Here is a 25713-nt window from a genome sequence, read left to right on the forward strand (position 1 = left end):
TAGACCAGCTTATATACGTGGTGGTCTCAGGGCCATGCTCCAAGAGGATGAAGGTGGAGCTGTAAGGTATCTTGAGGTCTGAGCTCTGGAACCACCATGGTGCCCTCTTCCCCACATTCTACTGGACGAAGCAAGTCCCAGGGCCAGGCCAGATCCATGGGTGGAAATGGACTCCACCTCTTCCCGGGAGCAGCTGCAAAGAGTGTGTGCTATTTAGTCTCCCACACTATTGCCCCATTGAGATGCATGGGAGCAGATGCACCCTTTTTCAGACCTCTGTTAGCTTCTCCCTGGTGCCAGGGTCTCCTCATTACAGAGCCAGGGTCAGAATTTTTACATAAAAGGAGCATGGGGGACAGTCCAGTTGGAAGAGGGTTGGTTAACGGACTTGTTCTCAAACTGATGACAAAACAAAATTATTTTATTGAGGTATATTTGCATGCAGAAAAATTCATGTTTATTGGCATACAGTAATATGAATTTTGACAAATGCAGGCAGTTGTTATCCCCACAATCATGTCCCCTTGTAGTCAGCCCCTCCTTACTCCCAGCCCCCAGCAGCCACAGATCTTTTTCCCTATAGTTCTGCCTTTTCCAGAATGTCATATAAATGGAATCACACAGTACGTTGCCTTTTGAATCTGGCATCTTTAACTTAGCATAATGCTTTTGAGATTCTCCCATGTGGCTGCATAAATCAGTAGTTTGTTTCTTTTTATTGGCTGAGTAACATTCCATTGTATGGATGTACCAGAATTTATTTATCCATTCACGCACTGAAGGACAATAAGGTTGTTTCTAGTTTATGGCAACTGTGAATACAGACACTGTAAATGTTCAGGTATAGATTTTCGTGTGAACATAAGTTTTCATTTCTCTAGAGTAAATACCCAGGAGTGGGATTGCTGGTCATACAGTAAATGTTGCTTAACTTTATAACAAACTGTCATACTGCTTTCCAGAGTGGCTGAACCATCTTACATTCCCACTAGTAATGTATGAGAGTTCCTCCAAATCCTCGTCAGCATTTGGTATTGTCAGCATTCCCTATTTTAGCCATTCTAAGAGGTGTGTAGTGTCATCTCATAGTGGGTTGAATATGCAGTCTCCTAATGAACAACAGTGCTGATCATCTTTTCATGTGCTATTTTACCATTCATATATTTTCTTCAGTGAAATGTCTGTTCATATTTTTGTACATTTTTGAATGAGTTCTTTTCCATTTTTGAGTTTTTATATATTCTAGATATAAAGATACATGGATATCTTTTTCAAATGTGTTTTGCAAATACTTTCTTCCAGTTTGTAGCTTGTCTGTCCTCTTTTATTTTTTTTTCCTGCATTTATTTTTTTAATTTTTTTCATCTTTATTGGAGTATAATTGCTTTACAATGGTGTGTTAGTTTCTGCTTTATAACAAAGTGAATCAGTTATACATATACATATGTCCCCATATCTCTTCCCTCTTGCGTCTCCCTCCCTCCCACCCTCCCTATCCCACCACTCTAGGTGGTCACAAAGCACTGAGCTGATCTCCCAGTGCTATGTGGCTGCTTCCCACTAGCTATCTATTTTACGTTTGGTAGTGTATATATGTCAATGCCACTCTCTCACTTTGTCACAGGTTACCCTTCCCCCTCCCCATATCCTCAAGTCCATTCTCTAGTAGGTCCGTGTCTTTATTCCTGTCTTACACCTAGGTTCTTCATGACATTTTTTTTTCTTAAATTCCATATATATGTGTTAGCATACAGTATTTGTCTTTCTCTTTCTGACTTACTTCACTCTGTATGACAGACTCTAGGTCCATCCACCTCATTACAAATAGCTCAATTTCATTTCTTTTTATGGCTGAGTAATATTCCATTGTATATATGTGCCACATCTTCTTTATCCATTCATCTGATGATGGACACTTAGGTTGTTTCCATCCCCTGGCTATTGTAAATAGAGCTACAATGAACATTTTGGTACATGACTCTTTTTGAATTATGGTTTTCTCAGGGTATATGCCCAGTAGTGGGATTGCTGAGTCATATGGTAGTTCTATTTGTAGTTTTTTAAGGAACCTCCATACTGTTCTCCATAGTGGCTTACCAATTCACATTCCCACCAGTAGTGCAAGAGTGTTCCCTTTTCTCCACACCCTCTCCAGCATTTATTGTTTCTAGATTTTTTGATGATGGCCATTCTGACTGGTGTGAGATGATATCTCATTGTAGTTTTGATTTGCATTTCTCTGATGATTAATGATGTTGAGCATTCTTTCATGTGTTTGTTGGCAGTCTGTATATCTTCTGTGGAGAAATGTCTAGGTCTTCTGCCCATTTTTGGATTGGGTTGTTTGTTTTTTTGTTATTGAGCTGCATGAGCTGCTTGTAAATATTGGAGATTAATCCTTTGTCAGTTGCTTCATTTGCAAATATTTTCTCCCATTCTGAGGGTTGTCTTTTGGTCTTGTTTATGGCTTCCTTTGCTGTGCAAAAGCTTTGAAGTTTCATTAGGTCCCATTTGTTTATTTTTGTTTTTATTTCCATTACTCTAGGAGGTGGGTCCAAAAGGATCTTGCTGTGATTTATGTCATAGAGTGTTCTGCCTATGTTTTCCTCTAAGAGTTTGATAGTTTCTGGCCTTACATTTAGGTCTTTAATCCATTTTAAGCTTATTTTTGTGTATGGTGTTAGGGAGTGATCTAATCTCATACTTTTACATGTACCTGTCCAGTTTTCCCAGCACCACTTATTGAAGAGGCTGTCCTTTCTCCACTGTACATTCTTGCCTCCTTTATCAAAGATAAGGTGACCATATGTGCGTGGGTTTATCTCTGGGCTTTCTATCCTGTTCCATTGATCTATCTTTCTGTTTTTGTGCCAGTACCATACTGTCTTGATTACTGTAGCTTTGTAGTAGTCTGAAGTCAGGGAGCCTGATTCCTCCAGCTCCATTTTTTGTTCTCAAGATTGCTTTGGCTATTCGGGGTCTTTTGTGTTTCCATACAAATTGTGAAATTTTTTGTTCTAGTTCTGTGAAAAATGCCAGTGGTAGTTTGATAGGGATTGCATTGAATCTGTAGATTGCTTTGGGTAGTAGATTCATTTTCACAATGTTGGTTCTTCCAATCCAAGAACATGGTATATCTCTCCATCTATTTTTATCATCCTTAATTTCTTTCAGCAGTGTCTTATAATTTTCTGCATACAGGACTTTTGTCTCCTTAGGTAGGTTTATTCCCAGATATTTTATTCTTTTTTTTTTTTTGCAGTATGCAGGCCTCTCACTGCTGTGGCCTCTCCCACCGTGGAGCACAGGCTCCAGATGCGCAGGCCCAGTGGCCACGGCTCACGGGCCCAGCCGCTCCACGGCATGTGGGATCCTCCCGGACCGGGGCACAAACCCGTGTCCCCTGCATCGGCAGGCATACTCTCAACCACTGCGCCACCAGGGAAGCCCGATATTTTATTCTTTTTGTTGCAGTGGTAAATGGGAGTGTTTTCTTGATTTCACTTTCAGATTTTTTCATCATTAGTGTATAGGAATGCCAGAGACTTCTGTGCATTAACTTTGTATCCTGCTACTTTACCACATTCATTGATTAGCTCTAGTAGTTTTCTGGTAGCATCTTTAGGATTCTCTATGTATAGTATCATGTCATCTGAAAACAATGACAGCTTTACTTCTTCTTTTCCGATTTGGATTCCTTTTATTTCCTTTTCTTCTCTGATTGCTGTGGCTAAAACTTCCAAAACTATGTTAAAGAAGAGTGGTGAGAGTGGGAAACCTTGTCTTTTTCCTGATCTTAGTGGAAATGCTTTTAGTTTTTCACCATTGAGGACGATGTTGGCTGTGGGTTTGTCATATATGGCCTTTATTATGTTGAGGAAAGTTCCCTCTAGGCCTACTTTCTGGAGGGTTTTTATCATAAATGGGTGTTGAATTTTGTCAAAAGCTTTCTCTGCATCTATTGAGATGACCATATGGTTTTTCTCCTTCAATTTGTTAATATGGTGTATCACATTGATTGATTTGCGTATATTGAAGAATCCTTGCATTCCTGGAATAAACCCCACTTGATCATGGTGTATGATCCTTTTAATGTGCTGTTGCATTCTGTTTGCTAGTATTTTGTTGAGGATTTTTGCATCTATGTTCATCAGTGATATTGGCCTGTAGTTTTCTTTCTTTGTGACATCCTTGTCTGGTTTTGGTATCAAGGTGATGGTGGCCTCGTAGAATGAGTTTGGGAGTGTTCCTCCCTCTGCTATATTTTGGAAGAGTTTGAGAAAGATAGGTGTTAGCTCTTCTCTAAATGTTTGATAGAATTCACCTGTGAAGCCATCTGGTCCTGGACTTTTGTTTGTTGGAAGATTTTTAATCACAGTTTCAATTTCAGTGCTTGTGATTGGTCTGTTCATATTTTCTGTTTCTTCCTGATTCAGTCTTGGCAGGTTGTGCATTTCTAAGAATTTGTCCATTTCTTCCAGGTTGTCCATTTTATTGGCATAGAGTTGCTTGTAGTAATCTTTCATGATCTTTTGTATTTCTGCAGTGTCAGTTGTTACTTCTCCGTTTTCATTTCTAATTCTATTGATTTGAATCTTCTCCCTTTTTTTCTTGATGAGTCTGGCTAATGGTTTATCAATTTTGTTTATCTTCTCAAAGAACCAGCTTTTAGTTTTATTGATCTTTGCTATCATTTTCTTCATTTCTTTTTCATTTATTTCTGATTTGATATTTATGATTTCTTTTCTTCTGCTAACTTTGGGGGTTTTTTGTTCTTCTTTCTCTAATTGCTTTAGGTGCAAAGTTAGGTTGTTTATTCAAGATGTTTCCTGTTTCTTAATGTAGGATTGTATTGCTGTAAACTTCCCTCTTAGAACTGCTTTTGCTGCATCCCATAGGTTTTGGGTCATCGTGTCTCCATTGTCATTTGCTTCTAGGTATTTTTTGATTTCCTCTTTGATTTCTTCAGTGATCACTTCGTTATTAAGTAGTGTATTGTTTAGCCTCCCTGTGTTTGTATTTTTTACAGTACTTTTCCTGTAATTGATATCTAGTCTCATAGCATTGTGGTTGGAAAAGTTACTTGATACAATTTCAATTTTCTTAAATTTACCAAGGCTTGATTTGTGACCCAAGATATGATCTATCCTGGAGAATGTTCCATGAGCACTTGAGAAAAATGTGTATTCTGTTGTTTTTGGATGGAATGTCCTATAGATATCAATTAAGTCCATCTTGTTTAATGTATCATTTAAAGCTTGTGTTTCCTTATTTATTTTCATTTTGGATGATCTGTCCATTGGTGAAAGTGGGGTGTTAAAGTCCCCTACTATGAATGTGTTACTGTCGATTTCCCCTTTTATGGCTGTTAGTATTTGCCTTATGTATTGAGGTGCTCCTATTTTGGGTGCATAAATATTTACAATTGTTATATCTTCTTGGATCGATCCCTTTATCATTATGTAGTGTCCTTCTTTGTCTCTTCTAATAGTCTTTATTTTAAAGTCTATTTTGTCTGATATGAGAATTGCTACTCCAGCTTTCCTTTGGTTTCCATTTGCATGGAATATCTTTTTCCATCCCCTCACTTTCAGTCTGTATGTGTCCCTAGGTCTGAAGTCGGTCTCTTGTAGACAGCATATATATGGGTCTTGTTTTTGTATCCATTCAGCCAGTCTGTCTCTTTTGGTGGGAGCATTTAATCCATTTACATTTAAGGTAATTATCGATATGTATGTTCCTATTCCCATTTTCTTAATTGTTTTGGGTTTGTTATTGTAGGTCTTTTCCTTCTCTTGTGTTTCTTGCCTAGAGAAGTTCCTTTAGCATTTGTTGTAAAGCTGGTTTGGTGGTGCTGAGCTCTCTCAGCTTTTGCTTGTCTGTAAACGTTTTAATTTCTCCATCAAATCTGAATGAGATCCTTGCTGGGTACAGTAATCTTGGTTGTAGGTTTTTCTCCTTCATCACTTTAAATATGTCCTGCCAGTCCCTTCTGGCTTCCAGAGTTTCTGCTGAAAGATCAGCTGTTAACCTTATGGGGATTCCCTTGTGTGTTATTTGTTGTTTTTCCCTTGCTGCTTTTAATATGTTTTCTTTGTATTTAATTTTTGACAGTTTGATTAATATGTGTCTTGGTGTGTTTCTCCTTGGATTTATCCTGTATGGGACTCTCTATGCTTCCTGGACTTGATTAACTATTTCCTTTCCCATACTAGGGAAGTTTTCAACTATAATCTCTTCAAATATTTTCTCAGTCCTTTTCTTTTTCTCTTCTTCTTCTGGAACCCCTATAATTCGAATGTTGGTGAGTTTAATGTTGTCCCAGAGGTCTCTGAGACTGTCCTCAGTTCTTTTCATCCTTTTTTCTTTATTCTGCTCTGCAGTAGTTATTTCCACTATTTTATCTTCCAGGTCACTTATCCGTTCTTCTGCCTCAGTTATTCTGCTATTGATCCCTTCTAGAGTATTTTTAATTTCATTTACTGTGTTGTTCATCGTTGCTTGTTTCATCTTTAGTTCTTCTAGGTCCTTGTTAAATGTTTCTTGCATTTTCTCTATTCTATTTCCAAGATTTTGGATCATCTTTACTATCATTATTCTGAATTCTTTTTCAGGTAGACTGCCTATTTCCTCTTCATTTGTTAGGTCTGGTGGGTTTTCGTCTTGCTCCTTCATCTGCTGTGTGTTTTTCTGTCTTCTCATTTTGCTTATATTACTGTGTTTGGGGGTCTCCTTTTTGCAGAGGCTGCAGGTTCGTAGTTCCCGTTGTTTTGGTGTCTGTCCCCAGTGGCTAAAGTTGGTTCAGTGGGTTGTGTAGGCTTCCTGGTGGAGGGTGCCTGAGTTCTAGTGGATGAGGCTTGATCTTGTCTTTCTGGTGGGCAGGTCCACGTCTGGTGGTGTGTTTTGGGGTGTCTGTGGACTTATTATGATTTTAGGCAGCCTTTCTGCTAATGGGTGGGGTTGTGTTCCTGTCTTGCTAGTTGTTTGGCACAGGGAGTCCAGCACTGTAGCTTGCTGGTCATTGAGATAAGCTGGGTGTTGGTGTTGAGATGGAGATCTCTGGGAGATTTTCGCCGTTTGATATTACGTGGAGCTCGGAGGTCTCTTTTGGACCAGTGTCCTGAAGTTGGCTCTCCCACCTCAGAGGCACAGCACTGACTCCTGGCTGCAGCACCAAGAGCCTTTCATCCACACGGCTCAGAATAAAAGGGAGAAAAAGTAGAAAGAAAGAAAGAAAGAAAGAAAGAGGATAAAAGAAAATAAAGTAAGGTAGAATAAAATAAAGAATTATTAAGAAAAAAAGTTTTTTTAAAGTAAAAAAAAAACCCCAAAAAACAAAAAAAGACGGATAGAACCCTAGGACAAATGGTGAAAGTAAAGGTATACAGACAAAATCTCACACAGAAGCATACACGTACACACTCACAAAAAGAGGAAAAGGGGAAAAAAATAATAAATCTTGCTCTCAAAGTCCACCTCCTCAATTTGGGATGATTCGTTGTCTATTCAGGTATTCCACAGATGCAGGGTACATCGAGTTGATTGCGGAGCTTTAATCCGCTTCTTCTGAGGCTGCTGGGAGAGATTCCCCTTTCTCTGTTCGCACAGCTCCCGGGGCTCAGCTTTGGATTTGGCCCCGCCTCTGCATGTAGGTCGCCGGAGGACGTCTGTTCTTCGCTCAGACAGGACGGGGTTAAAGGAGCCGCTGATTCGGGGGCTCTGGCTCACTCAGGCCGCGGGGGAGGGAGGGGCACAGAGGCGGGGCGAGCATGCGGCGGCGCAGGCCGGCGTGACGTTGCGCCAGCACGAGGCGCGCCCGTGCGTTCTCCCGGGGAAGTTGTCCCTGGATCCCGGGACCCTGGCAGTGGCTGGCAGCACAGGCTCCCGGGAGGGGAGGTGTGGAGAGTGACCTGCGCTCGCACACAGGCTTCTTGGTGGCGGCAGCAGCAGCCCCAGCGTCCCACGCCCGTCTCTGGGGTCCGCGCTTTCAGCCGCAGCTCGCGCCCGTCTCTGGAGCTCCTTTAAGCAGCGCTCTGAATCCCCTCTCCTCGCGCACCAGGAAACAAAGAGGAAAGGAAAAGTCTCTTGCCTCTTCGGCAGCTCCAGACTTTTCCCCGGACTCCCTGCCGGCCAGCCGTGGCGCACTAACCCCCTTCAGGCTGTGTTCACGCCGCCAGCGCTCTGACTGAAGCCCGAGCCTCAGCTCCCAGCCCCGCCCGCCCCGGCGGGTGAGCAGACAAGCCTCTCGGGCTGGTGAGTGCCGGTCGGCACCGATCCTCTGTGTGGGAATCTCTCCGCTTTGCCCTACGCACCCCTGTTGCTGTGCTCTCCTCCGTGGCTCCGAAGCTTCCCGCCTCCGCCACCCACAGTCTCTGCCCGCGAAGGGGCTTCTAGTGTGTGGAACCCTTTCCTCCTTCACGGCTCCCTCCCACTGGTGCAGGTCCTGTCCCTATTCTTTTGTCTGTTTATTCTTTTTCCTTTTGCCCTACCCAGGTACGTGGGGAGTTTCTTGCCTTTTGGGAGGTCTGAGGTCTTCTGCCAGCGTTCAGTAGGTGTTCTGTAGGAGTTGTTCCACATGTAGGTGTATTTCTGATGTATCTGTAAGGAGGAAGGTGATCTCCGCGTCTTACTCTTCCGCCATCTTCCCCTAGATCTGTCCGTCCTCATAACAATGTCTTTCATGAAGCACAGTTTTAAAATGAAGTCTGATATTTTATCAATATTTATCAATATTTTCTTTCACAAATAGTGTTTTTGATGTTGTATCTAAGAAATCTTTGCCCAACCTAAGGTCAGAAGGATTTTCTCCTGTGTTTTCTTCTAGAAGTCTTACAGTTTTAAGTTGTACATGTAGGTCTATGATCCATTTTGAGGGCTTTTTTTGGGTATAAAGTGTGATATATGGGTTGAGGTTCATTGTTTCTGCATATGGATGTTCAATATGTTTAATTTGTTGAGCATAATTTGTTGAGAAAGTGATCATAGAGCAGATCATAGAGCACTGGGACTGTGTGTGTGTTTGGATGGCTGGGCAGTGGGAGGGGTAATAGAAATTACTGAAGGGCAACACTAAGGAACCATCTGGGCACCAGGCCTTGAATGTCCAACCTTCCCACAGGCAGTGGACCATCAAGCAGGCTCTGTGAAAGAGAAAAACCTTCGTGGACCTTTCCAGGCCTCCTGTGGCTACTGTTTAACATCTTGGGTGAAAATAATCTTTTCTTATAACCACTGAGGGTATGAATGCTGCTCCAGGCAGGTTGTGCCAACACAGCCTATACTGATGGGTATATGGTGGGGGGGAGCCCCTGACAGCCTCGTGGACTCCTTGCTGTTGAGAGGAACCGGCTAAGATGCTGCAACACCTCCCTGCTGGGCAGGAAGGGAGCAGGGGCTGGCAGAGTCTTCAAAACGGGGTCCAGAAACGAGGGGGCAGGATTCGTTGTAGCCTTGATGTGAGCAGGGAGGACGAAGCTGGGAGCGCGGAGGTTGGTGATGTGGGGCCCGCTCTCCCGAGCACACGCCGGCACCTTTCTCTCCGTCGTGAGAGGGCCTTGCGGGGGCTCTGCTTGGCCTCGGTGGCAGCCATTCTCCTTCTGGGATTTCTGTCCCGAGGAAATAATCAAATACGTGGACCAGGCTTTGTTTAGGACGGCAGAAAACTGGCAACAGCCCAAGTGCCCAAGGACTGATGTGATGAAAGAAATTCTAGGCTCATTCTCCCAGTGGAATGTTGTGCAGCTTCTTAAGGGGTGATGGGAAGGTACACAGTGTGGTCGAGAGACTGACGGTGAGATCCTGTCGGGAGAGAGAAGTGGGTTATAGGACAGCACATATGTACAATGGAGGCATTTTTGTAAATATTAGACGTTCCTGTGAACATACGTATTGTGTTGTTTACCTTAATACTTCCAGAGCCAGTTCCTTCTGTAACCAGCCTTTAATCCCTGCAGCTGTAGAGTCAGGGTTTTCTTTTAATCAGAAGTCCTGCCCTCCTCTCCCAGTGAACCTTTTTTCAGGTCCACTGCCAAGGAGCTAGGAGCTGGGGGAGGGATGTCCGAGGGGCTGCAGAGGAGGGGGCGGGACCAGCAGGAGAAGCAGTGGGGCAGCCGGGGTGGGGGACGCCCCCGCAGGCTGCCGTCCTCTGTCCATGTGTCTGGCAGTGGGGGGCCTTTTGTAGTTCCGTTCCCACGTCCTGGCTCCCCACTCTCACCGAGGGCCATTGTCTGCAGGTGGCTCCTTGGGAACCAGTGGGTTTAAAATTTGAACTAGTCATAATACCCTTTATTAAAATGAAAACTTAGGCTGAAGGCCACTGTATACAACGGATATACATCCAACAGAGGTGCTCTGTAAAGGGAGCTTGTGGCCTGGGCTCGGTCCGTCGGGGACCTCCTTGTCTCCACGCATACATAGCAAGCCCTTGCCTCATCTCTGAAGACAAAGGCCCAGAGGAGTATTCTGTGGCTCCAGACGATCATGAAGCAGCTGAAATTCCTCTGCCCAGGTGATCCCTCGTGGGCAGGGCGCCAGGGCTGCTACTCTCCCATCCATCCTACACTCAGCTCAGGGCCCGGCCCAGAGGAAGCATTTAGTAAAACAGCTGTTTGGTGTAATACCTCCACCCAGATGGGGGGGCACCATCTGGGCCATGTCAAAAGCCCAAAGGAAGTGTGTGGAGGTGGGTGGCTGGCTGACTGGATTCAGAGGTGATGTTCAAAACATTTAACCACTCAGTGGTCCAGACTCTGATCAACTATTAGTTGCTACAGGGCTTCCCTGGTGGCGCAGTGGTTGAGAATCTGCCTGCTAATGCAGGGGACACGGGTTCGAGCCCTGGTCTGGGAGGATCCCACATGCCACAGAGCAACTTGGCCCGTGAGCCACAACTACTGAGCTTGCGCATCCGGAGCCTGTGCTCCGCAACAAGAGAGGCTGCGATAGTGAGAGGCCCGCGCACCGCGATGAAGAGTGGCCCCCGCTTGCCACAACTAGAGAAAGCCCTCGCACAGAAATGAAGAGCCAACACAGACATAAATAAATAAATAAATAAAGCAAAACTGTCAACAAGTAAAAATAAATAAACACTATAAAATCCATGACTTTAAAAAAAAAAAAAAACTATTAGTTGCTACAATAGAAATGGAATGGGGGTTTCTGGCAGAGGGGCTTCTGGGGGTTTCTGGGCAGCTGAGGCCTTGAGGAAGGTGCTCAAGGGTCTTGGCATTGGTGGCAATTTACCACCCAGGATGGGCGTATTTAACGATCTTAACAACTGATGTGGCTGCATGTCATCCATGGATGGAATGATGAATAGAAAGACAAAAGGATAGAAGGACAGCTGGATGGACGGAAAGACAGAAGAGTGGGTGGGTGGAAGGATGGAGGATGAGTACAAAGAGGAAGGTGGATTCCGAGGGAAAGATAAAATACAAGAAGGAATGGAGGATGGATGGAAAGGTGGAAGGATGAATAGACTAGTGGAAAGACGGGAGGGTGGATGGAAGGCCTTTTGCACAGAGGTTAGGTGGGGTCCAGAGTAAAGCCCTGGGTGATGGCCTGGTTCCGGCTCTGGACACCCACAGGTAGTTTCCTGGTGCCCTACGTCGTCATGCTCACCGTGGAGGGCGTGCCGCTCCTGTACCTGGAACTGGCAGTGGGGCAGCGCATGCGCCAGGGCAGCATCGGCGCCTGGAGGACCATCAACCCCTACCTCAGTGGCGTTGGTAAGTGGGTGCTCTCCAGTCCTCTCCCACCTGTGGACCCCCAGACTGTGTTTTGGGCAGGAGAAGGTGATGGGGGGAGTCCCTTGGCAAAGCTGCTAGTGCAAGGGGCAAGCGTGAGGCCCCAGAGAGAGCCCTTGAGTGGGGCGGGCGGAAGGCCCAGGAGGGGTGCCGTGGAATGTGCGCTGAGAGGGGCCGGATTTCTTACCCATGGGCCGGTGAGAGAGGGAGGATGCACAGCCCCTGGGGAACTGATGCCACATTGCTTCTCTTCTCTGGGGCTCAGTTTGCTCATTTGTAACAGGGGAACAGCTGCCCCAGAAAGGAGCTGTAACTCAGTGTCCTGTCCAGCAGCCATTCTGGGAACCCGTATATCGGCTCCCTCTGTCAGCGAGCACCTGCTCTGTGCCAGGTGCTGGCCTGTCTGTGTATGTGTGTGAGCTCGTCTGATCTTCATCACAGCAGAGCGGGTGTGGGTGCCATTAACATCTGCAGTGCATGGAGGCCGAGGCACAGTGGATGGCAAAAGGGACACTGCTTTCCATCCTGCCTCCCCTGAGTTACCCTGAGCCAGTGTCCGGGGTGCCTGCGGGAGATCTTTGCCCGACCTGTGCGGCCTTCGTGGGCCGGGGCTCCTCTGCTGAACTTTGACCAGCAGTGGCCACGGTCTGTTCTGCTCACCTCTCCCACCCCCCAGGCAGACAGGGGGACAGGAAAGTGTCGGGAGCAAGGAGGATGTGAACTTGGACGTGACTTAGTCTCAGATGCAGAAGAAATGTGTCCGGTGGCCTCACACATCACCTCCAAATCGCACTGCCTCCTCATCTTGAATGGCTGTTAATATTTAACACAGAGGTGTGTGGTTTTACAATCGGCCCGCATCATCAGTCACAGAGGGCTTCTCTGAGGCAGCATTTGCTGAATAGGAAAAATACCAGATGTTGGTGCCAATCGGGGATGCTGGTGAATGTTTAACAACCAGCTCCGTGAGGTGGGGCGGGGGAGGGGAAGGCCTGCTTGTAGCATTTACTGATTCCGGTGGTGTAACTACTGCCACCACGGCCACCATCAACTTCTAAGGAGATGTCCCGGAGCCTGGGGTCGGGCAGAGCCATGCACAGCAGCTCTCGGGGCTGGCGAGGGCCACAGCTCCAGGACACCACTGCTTCCCCGCAGGCCTGACCAGGTCAGGGGTAACCCCCATCCCCTCCACTGCTGACACACCTCCTCACACCGTGTTCCCCGCCACTGCTGGGCAGGGTTTGGCACAAGTGACCCAGCTTCATTCAGGTAAGCCAGGGAGAGAGCAACTGTTAGGTCTGGCATCAGTGACAAAGTGCTTCTCACACTAGGTACGAATCCTAGTTGTGCCACTTAATAGCTGTGTGGTCTTGGGCAAGTGCTGTGTCTCAGTTTCCCTCTCCGCAAAGTAGACATAACATCGCATTTCACAACATCGTTGTGAGGACCTAAGCACATCAAAAGAACATCACAGGCCTCATGCCCCAGAAGATGGGGAGAGAGGTTGTGGAAGAGACTAACCCTTAGAAAGTGCTCGCAGGTGCCAGGTCACAAACCCGGTTGTGCTGTCCCAGGGCAGGCACTGCAGGCATGTCCTGGGGGCTCTGGGCGGGACCCCTGCTGCCCCGTCCAGGCAGGCGGGGTAGGGGCAGTCCTCACCTCCCTCTGCGTCCTGTCCCTGCAGGCGTGGCCAGTGTGGTGGTGTCCTTCTTCCTCTCCATGTACTACAATGTCATCAACGCCTGGGCCTTCTGGTACCTCTTCCACTCCTTCCAGGTGAGCGCACCCGAGCAGGGGTCAGAGCGGGAAAGAGGGAGGGCAACAGAGTGCCCACCGCCGGCGCATGGGTGGAGCATGGGGGCAGCAGCCTCGAGGGAGTCAGGAGCTGTCAGGAAGTGGTGCGAAGTGCTGGGGGAGGCTGGGCGCCCCCAACCAAGTGGAGGACTTCTGAGCCAGGGACTTCTAGCGGGTGAGGGGCCCCCTGTTGCTGCCAGGGGTCCTACCGGCATGGGTCCCAAGCACTTTCCAGATGACAGACCTGGGCTCCAGCTACTCACGGGCAGAGTGGCCCTGGCCCATCAGGCAGTGATGCTGTTGGGGCTCATTTCTGTTTCCTGTGAAATATAGGGATTGAACCCAATGGGGTTAGACTTGCTTCTGTCAGTGGAGAGTTTTTGTCTAATGAAATCTGATCAATGGGGGGCTGGTCTTGGCAGAGCAGAGGTGGGACCCCCTAACCCCCTTCCCCCTCCAAGCCAGAATCTACCACCCGCCCCCACTCAGCTCAGAGCTTCTCTTTAGCTCTTGGCCTTGGGTCGTGTTCATTGTACATGCACTGTTTACGCTCTTTTGTTTCTAAGTGACAGAGAGCCCTGTTCAAACTTGCGGAAGCAGAAGAGGCTCTTACTGACTCTATCTACGAAGTCCAGGAGTGGAACTGCTACAGGTGTAGCTTGACTCAGGCTCAAAGGAAGTCATCAGTGCTGGGTTGTCTCTGTCTTAGATGCAGAAGACGGCTGTGGTGGGGCTGAACTGCATCCCCCTCTAACTTCCAAACCCAGTGCCCATTGTAGGAAACGCCTGTCTCCACCACGAGTTAGTGAGGGCAGGACCCAAGCCTTATTCATGCTAGGACTCTCTAGGGGCTTGTGGAAATAAACAGACCACCCACATGAGAGCAAGCAGAGGCTGTCTATCTGGAGCTCGTTAGCAGGAGGTCAGCACCTTCACTCGTATTTGGCAGAAACTCCAGGCAGGACAGGCAGAGGAGCGGGAAATCGTGCTAGTGGGAAACGGAAGGCTGCAGGTGTGCCCTGATTGTAGTGTGCGGCATGGAAACTGTAGCTGTGTGATTGGTTAGGGGAGCGTATATGGCTTTTTCCACTTGGTCCTGAGTTGGAGGGAACACAAGTTTGGAAAACTGCAGCCGGTGACCGAGTCACGTCCACTCTGGGCTGATTACTGCAGGAATTGTGGTTTGGGTTCCTGGGCTGGTGGCTGCAGAGTTCGTTTGTCAAAGATGGTCTGGCCATTGTCCCTTTGATTTGGTCTCTCAGACCCACCGTAGAGTTCGGCAGATTGGGAGTGTGGAGCCCCTCCCTGCCTGACCCCTCTGCCCCAGCCCCATCCGTGCCCGTGACAAACCCCTCGATTCCCTGTCTGCCTTCAGGGGCTTCAGCCGCCTGCCCTCTGGGGACCAGCGTCCTCTTCCAAGAGCCTCCTCTCAGGGCCACCTCCCGTCCTCCCCACCCCGACCTTTGGCCTCAGCCCTCACCTCTGTGTATAACGTTTGTCTTGATCCCAAAGGATCCCCTGCCATGGTCCATGTGCCCACTGAATGGCAACCGTACGGGCTACGATGAGGAGTGTGAGAAGGCTTCCTCGACGCAGTACTTCTGGTACCGGAAAACCCTCAACATCTCGCCGTCCATCCAGGAGAGCGGGGCAGTGCAGTGGGAGCTGGCGCTGTGCCTCATCCTGGCCTGGCTCCTGGTGTACTTGTGCATCCTGCGGGGCACGGAGTCCACCGGCAAGGTGGGACAGTGGCGTGTGTGTGTGGGTGGGTGGGTGGGTGGTGTGTGTGTGTGTGTGTCGGCCCCGGACAATGGCGAGAGGCTGCCTCTGCAGTCGAAGGGCAGAAGCTGCGCTTGTTGGGGGCCGGTGGGGGAGAGAGCAAGGACAGGGATGCTGGCACGAGTCACCTGCTAGTGACTCTAGAGATGGCCAGCGGTGCTCGAAGTCACAACCCTAAATCTCGAAGTGAGGACCTTCCCATTTCCTAAAACGATGAGCATTTCTGTCCCAGCCCCAAACCCGTACCACCCAAGGGGTGCCAAGCAACTAAACAGAGTTCTTGCTTTGAAAACTTTTCACGTTGGCAGATGTCCCCAAGACACCCTCGGCTCTCAACCCTAGCTGCATAGTGGTACCACCTGGAGAGCTTTTAAAACTCTGCTGTCTCAGTCCTACCGTCAGAGGTTCCAGAATGATCATTGTGAGGTTCCCCCTGAGCACTGGGATTTTAAAAGCTCTCCAGGTGATTCTGGTGTGTAGCCGAGTTTCAGAACTCAGCTTTGGTCTAAGCTGCTTTCAGTGACCCTGCAGAGCTGTCGGGCCTGATACAGAAACCTTTTCTCTTTGGTGTGTCCCCAGGTTTATACTCCTGCTGGGGCCGAGACACTTCTTTAATCTGCTCCACGTAGAAACTTTTCCTGGAGAGTTTCCCTCATCTTCCGTCTCTCTCAAGCTGCAGCAGGCGCTCTGAACCCCCAGTGTGCCCTGCTCATACTCAGTCACTCCTCTCACCCTGGGTTAGACATGCACATTGTTTCAATCTTCAGTCCTTCATGGTAGATTTCACTGTCCCACTCTCCTGAGGCTTAGAAAGGTAAAGTCTTGCCCAAGGGCACCAAGTAGTGAGGGCGGAGCCAGGCAGACCCAGCTTTGCCCCAGAAACTCCCCATCGTCTCGGTTTGGTGAGCCACCTCTTGTTTGCCGACACTTTTCATGACTTAATCCCCCAGCTTTTCCCTTCTGAAGGTCCTAAGAGTCCACCTGTCCTCATCCTCTTGGCCATCTGAGTTGCCTTCTCCATCCCCACCATGTGTTTCTTGAGGCATCAAGACCAGAACTACCCACGGTATTTTAGGTGTCCTGTGATGCCCGAATACCATGCCTAGTAGGACATCTTTTGGTTTCCGAGACCTCGTGGTGGCCAGCATCTTAGCCCTGACAACACCCCATCTCACCGCCGAGCTGAGGGACTAGTGAATCTTCCTGGGAAAAGCTTAGAGTCTGCGGCAACTCACTCTGTCCCGTCTTGAAGCTTGCCCGATAGTTTATGCTCATAAAAAAAAGTTCTTCAGTTGGTCTATGCCAGATTATCATGACCATGACCCAAAACATCCGAGGGCAATATCTGCAAACTTGGAGATTTAATGAGGCCATCCCTTTTCCAGATCATTTAGAAACTTGTTGGATGAGGACATGTCGTGCCATGAAAACTTACTCATTTGTGGTGTCTATTTCCTCTGCTTAAGCCACACCTCTCTCCGTGATAGAAGTGTCCCAACAGCTCTCTTTAGTTATTTTTTTAAATTGAAGTACAGCTGATTTACAATGTTGTGTTAGTTTCTGGGGTACAGCAAAGTGATTCATTTATATATATTCTTTTTCATATTCTTTTCCATTATGGTTTATTACAGGATATTTAATATAGTTCCCTGTACTATACAGTAGGACCTTGTTGTTTACTGATCCTTTATATAATAGTTTGCAACTGCTAATCCCAAACTCCCAATCCAACCCTCCCCTGTTCTCTGTGAGTCTCTTTCTGTTTTGTAGATAAGTTCATTTGTGTCATATTTTGGATTCCACATGTAAGTGAGATCATATGGTATTTGTCCTTCTCTTTCTGACATACTTCACTTAGTATGATCATCTCTAGGTCCATCCATGTTGCTGCAGATGGCATTATTTCATTCTTTTTATGGCTGAGTAATAGTCCATTGTTTACATATACCACATCTTCTTTACCCATTCATCTGTCGATGGACATTTAGGTTGTTTCCATGTCTTGGGTATTTCAAACAGTGCTGCTGTGAACATAGGGGTGCATGTAGCTTTTTGAATTATAATTTTGTCTGGATATATGCCCAGGAGTGGGATTGCTGGATCACATGGCAACTCTATTTTTAGTTTTCTGAGGAACTTCCACACTAGTTTTCCATAGTGGCTGCACCAACTTACATTCCCACCAACAGTGTAGGAGGGTTCCCTTTTCTCCACACCCTCTCCAGCATTTGTTATTTGTAGACTTTTTTTTTTTTTTTTTTTTTTTTTTTGCGGTGCGCGGGCCTCTCACTGTTGTGGCCTCTCCTGTTGCGGAGCACAGGCTCCGGACGCGCAGGCTCCGCGGCCATGGCTCACGGGCCTAGCCGCTCCACGGCATATGGGATCTTCCCGGACCGGGGCACGAACCCATGTCCCCTGCATCGGCAGGCGGACTCTCAACCACTGTCCCACCAGGGAAGCCCTGTTATTTGTAGACTTTTTAATGATGGCCATTCTGACCAGTGTGAGGTGGTACCTAATTGCAGTTTTGATTTGCATTTCTCTAACGATTAGCAATGTTGAGCATCTTTTCATGTGCCTTTTGGCCATCTGTATGTCTTCTTTGGAGAAATGTCTATTTAGATCTTCTGCCCATTTTTGGATTGGGTTGTGTTTTGTTGTTGTTGTTGAGTTGTATGAGCTCCAACAGCTCTATTTATGGGAATTAATTTTGTTAAAGACTGTGTGCCATATCCTGGCCTTCTCTGTTGGAATCTGCTTTTTACCCCTCCAAGATTTTTTTTTCAGATTATCTAGAAATGGTTTTTCCCAATAGTTCAGGCTGGATCCTGTGTCCAGAAATCCTGCCAGCTTCCCTGATGGGGGAGAAGCGAGCCAGCCTGGTCTGGACTCCAGAGAGCCTTCCGGGAAACTTGTTCACCTGAGGGGAAGCGGGGAGATTCCAAGGGCTTGCTCTAAGTGTCCTCTCTAAGTGTCCAGTGGTTATGGACATTTGTCACCTGTCCCCTGTTTTCTCTTGATTTCCTTCAGCTCACTGGCCGGATGCCCTCTCTTTCCACCTATCCATTTCCACCTCAGACCTGGTTTATCTTCTTGTAATCTCAGGTGGATTTATTACTCATCTCAAGTTCAGTGTTTTCAGTTAAGAAGCAGTCATCGAAGACACACCCCACTTGTGCCTGCCATTCCCAGGGTGAGAGGGGACACAGCACCACTCTGGTGACCTTGGGAGTTCATGGGAAGACGGGTGCCACACCTCAGTGGGAGTGGAGGGCCGGGTGCAACTCAGGCTCATCTGGACTTGGGTCACCAGCTGTATTTCTCATAGGAGGATGTAAACATTAAGGGAACTGCTCTCATCAAGAACAAACAAACAAAAAAACTTGCAAAGTATTTCATTTCTTTATATATGGGGCTCTTGTGCACATACAAGTTGATATACAGAAAAAAATTCCAGTCCTGGATGGGCATCCATGCACTTGAAGGTCCCTATTGTAAGGCTTTGTAAAAGTTAAAATTAGGCTACTTCTAAATCCACCATGAAAACCAAAGATAAAACATCATTGAACCCGTGACGTATGTCAGCAGGGAAAGGTTTTGGTTCACAAAAAATTCCATTGATGTGCAATTTTAAAGCCTCTGGAAGTGAAGCCTTTCAGAAAAAAATCACTGAATTTCTATTATATTTATTATAGGAACACCAGTGTCAAGACTTTTCCTTTATGGCACCCATGGCTAAGCTTCTCTCAGGCTCCAGTCCTGGGGATACCTGACCTTCCTCCAAGCTCTTGGACTTTTTTTTTCCTTTCAGAGAGAATATAAATCTTGTAAGTGATTGTGCTTCCTGCTTTGCTTGGGCCACGAGGAAGCTCAGAGATCAATCTGGCTCAGAAACTGGGTAGCACCTCACACACCTATTCTGTGGGCTCCCTTTTCCTTTGGGCTTATCTTACTGGATTGCCCACATTTTCTTTTTACACAGATATCTTTATCTAGCAGTTTTAAAATGTTAATGTGATGATGTATTTTTGTGGGCTGCCTCAAATCCTTTCTGGAAGAAGTCTGGGTTGAAGGGGGGAGGCGGGAGGACAGAGGTCTCTAGGACCTGTTCCCTCTTCTCCACTAAATAAGAGATTTCCTGGTGGTCACACACACGTGGGCATCCACATCCCACCACCCAGTTTCCCAAACTCGGAACCTGTGCCTGACCAAGAATCTCGATACCTTTCCAGCTATCGGTAGCCCGAACAGCCAAGACAGTGCCATGGTGTTTCGTGGGGATGGCGGGTCTGCCCTGGGCAAAAGGGCCCTGTAGTCACTGCATCTCCAGGAGGCTGACCCTGCCCTCTGGTGCCCGCAGGTGGTGTACTTCACTGCGTTGCTGCCCTACTGTGTGCTCATCGTCTACCTGGTCAGGGGCCTCACGCTCCACGGAGCCACCAACGGCCTGGCATACATGTTCACTCCCAAGGTATGGGCTGGAGGGGAGGGGTCCCGAGGGCACCCCCATTCATCCTGTCACCTTCCAGGGTGGGTGGAAGGGGGAAGACCAAGGGTGGGGGGAACAGTAGTGGACCCGGGGAAGGGGGGTGTGAGCCCGCCAGGCAGTGGAGGGGCGTGGATTCCGTCCTCAGACAGGCAGCCCCTATGCCCTGCTGATTCTGGGGCATCACATCTTCCGTCCACTCTCCTCTTCGTCCTCACTGTCCCCAACCGACTGCTACCCCAGCCCCACATCTGGCCTTCACCCCAGTCTCACCCCAAACCCTCCCTCCAGCCTGTGGACCAACTTGTTTACCAGGAGCGTCACGCCAGTCAGCTCCCCCTCCTGCTCGCACCTCCATGCATCCCGCCCCCGACAGGGGTGCATCCATACTCCGCAGGGCTCTCCGTGATCCAGTCCCAGGCACCCCGCTCCCCGGTCACCCCATAGCTGATGCTAATCAAGAGAGGCCACCATTGCCTTTGGGGCAGGACAAGTTATTCATTTAGCAAATCTGGTCCCTGGAAACAAAATGACTTTGGCAGCACCCTGCCATTAGTGCCCCCACCAACATTGCAAATGCCCCCTAACATTAGTGCTGCGGCACAACCCAGACGTAGACACCAGCACCGCCATTTCTGGAGGCCCAGACCCGTGCAGTGCCTGGGTCATGGATCAGGGGCTCAATACCTTTAAAAGTTATTTTACCCTACACTTTTCAATTGCACACCTCCTGCGGGTGAGAGGCAGTGGAGGGTAGGACATGAGGATGCGTTTTATCTGCTGAGGACCGGGCTGGGCACGCATGGGGCCAGGAGAGCTGGGTTTGGGCCCCAGGCCTGCCTCTGGCTGGCTGTGTGCCACGGGCAAGTTCCTTCCCCTCTCTGGGCCTCCTGCCCCCTGCCGATCTGAGAGTCTGGGATTCCCACCCGGGGTTCTCCAGCCCTGTCCCTGCTGGCTTTCCAGATGGAGCAGCTGGCCAACCCCAAGGCCTGGATCAACGCAGCCACCCAGATCTTCTTCTCGCTCGGCTTGGGGTTCGGCAGCCTCATCGCCTTCGCCAGCTACAACGAGCCCTCCAACAACTGCCAGAAGCACGCCATCATCGTGTCCATCATCAACAGCTCCACCTCCATCTTTGCCAGCGTCGTCGCCTTCTCCATCTATGGCTTCAAGGCCACCTTCAACTACGAAAGCTGCTTGAACAAGTAAGCCTGGGCCATCTGGTGGGCCCCAGGCCTCAAGGTGGGGCAGTGAGCCTCCAAAGGCCCGAGCTGAAAGGGTCCCTGGGAGGAGGCAGACACCAGAAATCAAGGGGTGCAGGGCAAAGGGCACAGGCTTTGCTGTCCTCAATCCAGGGTTCAAATCAGAACCACCAGCAGCTGATGAGCATAAGGCAAGTCGGCGTCTGCCTGAAGGGATGAGGGCAGTTTTGTGTATTCAAAGCACTTAGCACCAATAGGGCATATACAGCAGATAAACCTGAGTTTCTTCTACCCCATGTCCCCACCTCAGAAGTAACCAAGAGCTCTCCAGCTCAGCCATGGAGATTGCAGGATCTACTTTCTGCTGCCCCTTACCCAAAATATAAGAAACATCATCCAGAAGGTATGCTGTCCAATACAGTAGTCACTAGCCACAAGGGGCTAGTGTAAACATTTAAATGTAAATTGATTTAAAATTAACTAAAATTTGGGGGACTTCCCTGGTGGTGCAGTGGTTGAGAATCCGCCTGCCAATGCAGGGGACACGGGTTCGAGCCCTGGTCCGGGAAGATCCCAAATGCCACGGAGCAACTAAGCCTGTGCGCCACAACTACTGAGCCTGCAATCTAGAGCCCACGAGCCACAACTACTGAAGCCTGCACAACGAAGAGTAGCCCCCGCTCACCACAACTAGAGAAAGTCCACGTGGAGCAGTGAAGACCTAGTGCAGCCCAAAATAAATAAGTTTAAAAAATTAACTAAAATTTTAAATTGATTTAAATTTTGATTTAAATTGGTTTCCATTTCAATGTAAATTCTTTTAAATCAGTTCCTCAGTTGCACTAGCCTCATTCGAGTACTCAGTTGCCACATGTGGCTAGTGGGTACCATATTAGACAGCACTGATGGAGAACATTCCAGTCATCACAGGAAGTTCTGTCAGACAGTGTTGGTCCAGAGGTTAAAATAGCCCAGCTGCGTGGGTTTGGTTCCTTTGATCATCACTGTTCCTATCTGAGGCTTCTTCAAAGCCGTTCACAATCACTCTGCCCTTTAAAAGCTCACCAGTCAACAGACTCCCTTTGTTGGAGCGACCTCACCTAATCAGAAGAGGCAGAGCGTTTGGTGACAGCGGCCTTTGTAATCAGCAAAGGTCAAACAGCTGTTCTGCTCTGCAGGATGATTCTGCTGCTGACCAATTCTTTCGACCTTGAGGATGGCTTTTTGACAGTCAGCAATCTGGAGGAGGTGAAAAGTTACCTGGCGTCTGCCTACCCCAGCAAGTACAGCGAGGTGTTCCCACAGATTAAAAACTGCAGCTTGGAATCAGAGCTGGAAACGGTAAGGTGCTGGCAAGGTCTCGGCTTGTTTCTCCTCACACGCTTCACAGGGCCCTATGGGAGCTGCTCTAGAGAAAATGCAACTTGAGGGGTATGCACATCCCGTGAAAATCAGGGAAAACTCGGGACTTCCCTGGCGGTCCAGTGGTTAAGACTCCATGCTTTCACTGCAGGGGGCACGGGTTTGATCCCTGGTCAGGGAACTAAGATCCCACATGCTGTGCGTGGTGTGAAAACAAACAAAAAAACCAAAACAACAACAACAAAATATATATATGTATCTCCTTCCTTGTGCCTCTTAGAGGATGAGAACTCTGCCCACTAGTCTCCCCGAGTGCTGCACGGGAATCCCAGTCTCTACACAGTTCCTTTGGGTTCCCTGTGTCCTTTCTTCCTTTAAATTTTCTCTTTTTAAAATTTAAAAATAGAGGAATGTATAAAGAATAATATAACAAACACACATCTATCCACCTCTCAGAATGAAAAATTGTAAATATTTTGTCATTTTGGGCTCAGATTTTTTTTATGTAAAAGAAAACATTTCAGAGATAAAGGTAAAATACCCTTTGTTACTGTCCCCAAAGCTCTCACTACTCCCCAGAGGCCAGAACCTTCACTTGGATGTCTTTATTACCCGTATATATTTATGAGTAATATTGTTGTTTTGCTTCACAGTTTTTAACTAGAAATAAGAGGTCCTGGGAGATATCTTTCTCATTCAACATTTCATTTTTGAGACTGGTCTATGGTGATACATATGGACTCCTGTTCATTCATTGTAAGAGCTACATTTTATTCCATCATTCAAATATCCTACAGTTTACTGGACCCAGGCCAGCGGCAGTGGAAGCCCAGAGTCCTAACCACTGGACAACCAGGGAATTCCCTATGGATTCCCTTACTGATAGACATTTGGGTTTTTCCAAAAAACTTTTGCTACTAAAAGCACCTTTATATTTTACAGAATTATATTTGCTATGCTGGCAACTTTTTTTTTTTAAACAATTGAAGTATTGTGTTACTTTCTTATATACCTCAAAGTGAGTCAGTTATACATATATATTCTTTTTCATATTCTTTTCCGTTATGGGATATTACAGGATACTGAATATAGTTCCCTGTGCTGTAGAATACTACCTTCTGGTTTATCCATTCTATATGTATAGTTTCCATCTGCAGGTCCGAAACCCCCAGTCAAACCCTCCTCCCACCTCCCTAGGCAACCACGAGTCTATTCTCTACGTATGTGAGTCTTTTGTTCTTTCATAGATAAATTCATTTCTGTCATATTTTAGTTTTTCAAACTTTGTTAAATTTAATTTTATTTTATATTGGAGTATAGTTGATTTACACTCTTGTGTTTATTTTAGACATCCAGCAAGCTGATTCAGTTATACATAGACATAGATCTATTCTTTTTCAGATTCTTTTCCCCTATAGGTTATTAAAAGGTGTTGAGTAGAATTCCCTGTGCTATAGAGTAGGTCTTCGTTGGTATCTCTTTTATATACGTTAGTGTGTATATGTTAATCCCAACCTCCCAAGTTATACCTCCTCCACCCCACTTTTCCCGTTTGGTAACTGTAAGCTTCTTTTCTAAATCTGAGAGTCTGTTTCTGTTTTGTAAATCGGTACATTTGTATCAATTTTCAGATTCCACCTGTAAATGATGTCATATGATATTTGTCGTTATCTGTCTTACTTCATTTAGTATGATCATCTCTAGGTCCATCCTTGTTGCTGCAAATGGCATTATTTCATTTTTTATGGCTGAGTAATATTCCATCGTATATATTCACCACATCTTTTCTATCCATTCCTCTGTCGATGGACATTTTGGTTGCTTCCATGTCTTGGCTATTGTAAACAGTGTGGCAGTGAAGGTTGGGGTGCATGTGTCTTTCCGAATGATGGTGTTCTCTGGGATTACGCCCATGACTAGGATTGCAGGATCGTATGGTAGCTCTATTTTTAGTTTTTTAAAGAAGCTGCAGATTGTTCGCCATTGTGGCTGTCACAAATTTCCAATCGCACCAGCAGCGTGTAGGCAGCTTCCCTTTTCTCCACACCCTATTCTGCACTTATGCTTTGTGGACGTTTGCTGATGGCCAGTCTGACTGGTGCAAGATAATACCTTGTCCAAGTTTTGATTTGCATTTCTCTAATAATTAGCGATGTTGAATATCTATCCCTGTGCTTTTTTTTTTTTAACAGTGTGAGTAAAGCTAAACTCTTGAAATTGGCTTCCTGAAAGTCGGCCCTGTTTTGAATTCTTTTCCGTTACCTACAACAGGACATTTCTTTAGACCAGGGGTCATTTACTGCCCCGCAGGCCTTGCGAATATTAAGTGCCCATAAGCCCCCTTTTAAAGATGTTATGAGAAACGGCCACAAGGCGGCAGCATTTCTTCATGCCCCACTGGTAACTCCGGCAACCAGAGGCTTAGAGAAAGTCGTGTTCCTGGGTTGTAAATTACATGGAAAATGCCCGAAGAAAACCCCGAGGGCTTACATCTCGTCTCGTTACTTCATCCCCTCACCCCACAGACTGATCCCCAGCCCCTGCAAAAGTGCTATGCAGGTGGTGCTGTGGTACGTACGGGGGGCGCCTCTAAGGAACGAGGCTAGAGGTGGGAACCCCACCACCAAACCCATGAAGACCAGGTGACTTTTCAAAGCTCTTCCTACCCAGTGGGTGCACTAGGCTTGCTTCAGCTGTAGGAGGACCTGCCTGGATCTGGAGATTGTAGTCCCATGCAGAGGGGACCAGGCACTACAGGTCCAAGGGGGAGTTCGTTTGCCGGCACATCCTGCCCACTCAGCTCCCTCAGCCCCAGCACACTCCAGCCTTGGGACCCAATCCTGCTCAGGCTCCAGGGATGTGACACCAGCCCAGGTCACTGAGGCCTCAGAGCAATATAGTAGGCATTTTTTTCCTCTTTTTTCTTTAAATTTAATTTTTACTTTCTGTTGGAGTATGGTTGATTTACAATGCTGTTTGAGTTTTACAGCAGCTTGATTTAGTTATACATGTACCTGTTCTCTTTCAGATTCTTTTCCCACATAGGTTATTACTGAGTGTTGAGTAGAGGTCCCTGTGCTCTCTAGTAGGTCCTCACTGGTTATCTATTTTTATACATATATGTATATGTGTGTGTGTGTATATATATATATTAGTGTGTATGTATTAATCCCAACCTCCTAATTTCTCTCTCCCCCCTCTGCAACTTCCCTCTTTGGTAACTCTAAATTTCTTTTCTAAGGCTGTGAGTCTGTTTTTGTTTTGTCAATTACTTCATTTGTATCTGTTTTTAGATTCCATGTGTAAGTGATATCATATGATATTTGTCTTACCGTGTCTGAGTTAC

At 47.1% G+C, this 25713-nt stretch overlaps 1 protein-coding gene across 4 annotated transcripts in view; it reads left to right on the forward strand.

Moving 5' to 3' along the window:
- SLC6A20 (solute carrier family 6 member 20) overlaps positions 1-25713 on the forward strand; it is a gene marked incomplete at both ends in the record, with an annotated part of 48439 nt that overhangs the window by 12138 nt on the left and 10588 nt on the right. Inside the window, 6 exons of one of the 4 annotated variants that reach the window (XM_079713482.1) lie at positions 11590-11726; positions 13429-13520; positions 15051-15278; positions 19678-19788; positions 20767-21008; positions 22184-22346. In XM_079713482.1, the coding sequence (XP_079569608.1) occupies positions 11590-11726; positions 13429-13520; positions 15051-15278; positions 19678-19788; positions 20767-21008; positions 22184-22346 (973 nt within the window). Of the gene's footprint in view, positions 1-11589; positions 11727-13428; positions 13521-15050; positions 15279-19677; positions 19789-20733; positions 21009-22183; positions 22347-25713 lie in introns of all 4 variants that reach the window. The other 3 variants (XM_079713483.1, XM_079713484.1, XM_079713485.1) reach the window with 3 other exon arrangements.

The sequence above is a fragment of the Hyperoodon ampullatus genome (genome assembly GCF_949752795.1).
Source record: "Hyperoodon ampullatus genome assembly, chromosome: 10".
NCBI lineage: Eukaryota > Metazoa > Chordata > Mammalia > Artiodactyla > Ziphiidae > Hyperoodon > Hyperoodon ampullatus.